General features: G+C 38.2%; 1 protein-coding gene across 1 annotated transcript in view; it reads left to right on the top strand.

Annotated features, from left to right (window-relative positions):
• Positions 1-4622, top strand: part of LOC107704946 (NADP-dependent malic enzyme-like) — a 92128-nt gene that overhangs the window by 62755 nt on the left and 24751 nt on the right. Inside the window, exon 6 of the mRNA XM_016508016.1 lies at positions 3171-3274. Coding sequence (XP_016363502.1) covers positions 3171-3274 — 104 coding nt within the window. The remainder of the gene's footprint in view (positions 1-3170; positions 3275-4622) is intronic.

Here is a 4622-nt window from a genome sequence, read left to right as displayed (position 1 = left end):
AGTGATTTAGTAGCTGCAATGTAGAACCAGATTGTACAAACAAAAACAGCCAAAACAGACACTTATAGACTGCAATCAAACCCAGTGTAAACACTATCTGTGAATTTCCTTTTTTGTTGTTTCTCTATGTAAACACCTCCAATGAGTGTTGCTGGAGTATTGTGCCTTGTCTAAACAGTGCTGGATTGCATGGAGATCTCTGAGCTACTGTATACACTACAGACCTCCAGACAACAGATTATGATCACTGACACCACATCAGTTTATGTGTCTCTGCTGTAAAAGAGGAATATGATCTCTGATGATGTCTCTTATACATCTTTCAGAGGCTGTTTCTGTTGATTGACAGCAGGGACACTTACTATCGCTATCACCTCATGTGACCTCATCCACACGCATACATTTCACATACTGAAAGGAAACCAAATGATGTCACTGCAAACAAAGTGCTGTCTGTTTTGGTTGTGGGTGGCCCAGGCAAAAAAAACCTCTCTCTCTTGCTCTCTCTCTTTTTCGCTCTCTCTCTCTCTCTGACACTCATTTTCTCATTCTTCTCTGACTCTGTGGCTAACAGACCCTGACTGTTCCTGTGCATCTCACCTGAAATACTACATACACGTACAGTTCACACACAAAGCACAGTTCACCAAAAACCCACTATTAATCCCCGAGAGAAAAAGGCTTCCTCTCATCACTTAGTGACTCATTTTTACAAAAGAACTTCTTAGTAGTTGTGCAGATCTAGGATCAGATGTTGTCCTGATTTTGCAGGAATTATCTCAGGTGGATCTGTTTCACATACAGCAAATTTTCTGTCCAGGTATATCTGTTATTTTAGATATTATTTTAGCTTTTAATCTGATGTATTAGAATTTCAGATATTACATTTATTACAGGGCTTTTTATAATGTCAGCTTCTGGTTTTCATCAAATGATGAAAAGATCAAGAGATGCTGATAGGAAATTTAATATGGAAAATATTAAATTGATCCTTGTTGGTCCCAGAACTATATTTTCATCAACCGATCAGACTTAAAGGTTAAGCTTAGGGGTGGGAGTCGGTAAAATGTTTACATTTATTTAGATTAAAAATGTATATTGTGAAATATTATCAAATATTATTAAAAAAAAAAAAATTCTATTGTAATAGAAATTCTATTGTTTTAAAATGCAAGTTATTTTTGTGATGGCAAAGCTGAATTTTCAGCAGCCATTACTCCATTCTTCAATGTCACGTGATCCTTCAAAAATCATTAAATAATATTTTGATTTGTTACTGGTTTTTGATTTATGGTATTTAAAATGGAATGGAATCAAATGGAAATTAATGTAATGCATCCTTGCTAAATAAAAGTAATAAATTATTTTCAAAGTCACAGCCATGACCAATAATGTAAACAGGTTTTTTTTTTCTGGTACAGTCTATGATTATCCTATAAATGCAGTGAGGAAAGGGCTTGTTTTGGCTCTGCCCCATTGATGAGTTAGATGGCACAACATGTCATGATCCACTTCTGAGGAGGTGTGGCAGTTTGATGTTTGTTTGGGTTCCTGGGAGGTTCAGAGAAGTTCCTTTTATAGCGATTATAGTTTTGAGATTAAAAAACAAAGTCACAACAAACCAGACCCTCTGGAAGTATATCCTCTCCCACTGAGTGTGCTTTTAAAAGTGCATTATGAACACACAATAAATCTGCCTGCAGTTACCGTCTCATATCTCAGACTGCGCTCTCCGTTTCCTCTCCCACACTGATGAATTTGCTTACCGCCTGAAACCAGACAGTCCTCCCTTTTAAGGGCACATTTATGAGCTCAATTGCTGTGTAAAAGTCTTGAATAGAAATCCAAAGTAGTACTGGAAGAAAAATATCCCTTTATTCAGTTTCAATCTTCCTGCATGTGTTTTTTTTCAGCCAGCATGTCATATCATGATTTTGTATTGCTTTAAGCCACACATTTTGTTCTGTCTGTCTGTCTATCTGTCTATCTATCTATCTATCTATCTGTCTGTCTGTCTCTCTCTCTATATATATATATATATGAACTATCACTTTAAAATGGATGAGCTGTGTTAAGTACACAAAAGAAAAGAAATTAATGGGTTTAAAATGTATTTATTTATTTACTTAGACCAATCAGCATCCAACGATCCCTTTTTTTATTACTTGACTTTACTTATGACTTAATATGATAATGAAGACTTCATATGATAAATTTTGAAAGTGAGGGAAAAGCTGAAGATGAAATGAAAGTATTCTTTTTGTAAAATATTTCTTTTTGTATTGTGCTATACATCACAATCAAAAAACTGTGTGCACTTTAAAAATAGGGTACATTTTCATTTAAGACAACATAAAGAAATTTTAAAACTTCATAGGACTTGCTGCTTTTTCAATCCCACACAGCAACTTCAATTTTTTCTCTTTCACTATAGTTCTATCAGATAAAAGAAGCTTTAATACTGAGGACAGATCGTCAGAAAAGATTATGCCTGAAATTTTGTGTGCCATGGGAATGAGTTCTGATGAAAGCACTTCCTCATTCACCGTGATCAAAACATGTGGAAAAACTTCCAGACTTGTTGCACCACACATCAGTACTGCTGAGAGTGATGCAGGTGCTCTGTTAATCCATTTTCTTTTCTGCTTGACTGGCACGCTGACATTGATGGGGCCTGCAGAATTTTTATATGATGCTCACATTCTCTCTCTACTTCCCTTCTGTTTTTCCTATAGTGTTAGTGACTCTCAGTGTGAAGTCTGCAGATCTGTACAAGAGTGACAGCTGCTAGACTTCCAAATTGAAAATGCAGTGCAGTTCTTTTTCTTCACATGTTGGCCTCTTTCTGTCTCCTTTTATGCTTTCGTGCATTTCTCTTTCTCTTGTTCTCAGTCTGTCTTTTAAACATATGCTTACAGGCACAAATAACTGTGAGAGGTTTATACAGCTGCGGGGTAACCAGATTACCATATGCAATCTAATTAAAGAGGAGCTGTGCACATAATAAACATTCGCTTTTGAGTTTTGATGGTATTATATTTTCGTTTCTAGTACTCCCCCCCCCCACTGGTTAAAGTAATAAGATGAATCGTCATGTCATGCTATTGTTTCTACTTGATGCCTGGGATTATAGAAGTGAAAACCTTTTCTTCTCGCTTGCCCTGTCACAGGAGCTCCTAAAGGACCCTCTGTACATTGGTCTGAGGCATAAAAGAGTACGCGGACAGGCCTATGATGAGCTTCTGGATGAATTTATGAAGGCTATCACAGACAGGTATAGAAAACCCACTGTACCCCTCCCGCACAGCACACGCTTCCTTCCACAGGGCGCTGATGGAAATGCCTGGAGAGCACAGCTGAACCATTGCGTTGCAGAAATGTGGGGTGAAGCACATGCCTCTAGATTTGTGGGCTCTGAGTGACGACTCCAGTGGTAGAGACCCGAACCGGATCGCTGACTGCACGCCTCATCAGTTCTCTCCCCACATGTCCTGCTCGATACTGAGCCATGCGGTGATGTAATTCAGCCCATAACCAGCCCCACTGCCTGATGGCTCATTCAGCTCACTGATGTTTACAATGGTTCACGATCTTGTGCCATATGTCTTCGAAGATATCAGTTTGGGTTATTTGAGTTCTTGTAGTTTTTTTTTATGCCATTTTATTGTTTGACTGCTCATCTTTCATTTCACTTTGGATGTTGGGAGATTAATATTTGCTATGAACTCGAATATGTTCAATGAACTCTAGTGTAGCATTGTTAGCATGGAAAAGAAAACTTTTTGGGTCTTTATTAGTGGAATTTGTTAAAGGCGTCATGAACTGCCTTTGTTTTTTTATTTTGTACTGTTCTCTGAGGTCCACTTATAATGTTATCAAGATTTTTACACCAAAAAACATCATAATTTAGAAGTAATAGACTATTTTCTGTCCTGTTTTGACCCCCCTCATCAGAACGCTGTGCTTGAATAGGCGTGTCGGATTGTAGACTTTGAAGTAAACGCCCAATGCTATGATTGGTTAACAGTTGTGTATGTTTGACAACATACGTCCTTCGCAGATGGACGCTGCAGTGATTTAGCTTAAAAATACATAAATACTCATATCAAACGATCTGTTTAACAGACAAAGCAATAGTGACAACATAATAAAAACAGTTACTCACACTTGTGTGTTGCGACATTACTGTCGGATCCAGTATTGTCGGCACGGCATCATCTTTCAGTTTCAATCTTTCTGAAAATCCCGCGTCGAATTGCGCCTTGTTTGTAAACGAATATGCGGTAAAACGAAGTGAACAAAGGACCAAGTTCTTACTGACGTGGTTTGGATATTAATTCAAAATAAAGTTCATCCACTCTTTCCTAATATTGGGATCAGAAGAAAGGCAATGCAAAGACTGTTCCCTTTCGAAAGGGAACTCCACACTGCGTCCTCTAGAGGGCGCTAGGGGAACGCCTCCAGCGTGACCGATGTCTGAAGCATGAATGAAAAAATGACAATGAACTTGACATTGGCAGGCGGCAGCCTATGACGTAAACAATAAAGCGACTGCGGGTATAAAAGAGCACCTGCGGAATACGTCATCTACTTCTTTGTCTGAAGGAGATACAGGCAGGAAT

This window comes from Sinocyclocheilus anshuiensis, unplaced genomic scaffold, assembly GCF_001515605.1.
Source record: "Sinocyclocheilus anshuiensis isolate Anshui unplaced genomic scaffold, SAMN03320099.WGS_v1.1 scaffold702, whole genome shotgun sequence".
NCBI classification, from domain to species: Eukaryota; Metazoa; Chordata; class Actinopteri; order Cypriniformes; family Cyprinidae; genus Sinocyclocheilus; species Sinocyclocheilus anshuiensis.
Note: the sequence above shows the minus strand (reverse complement) of the source record. Positions and strands in the feature narration are given on the sequence as shown.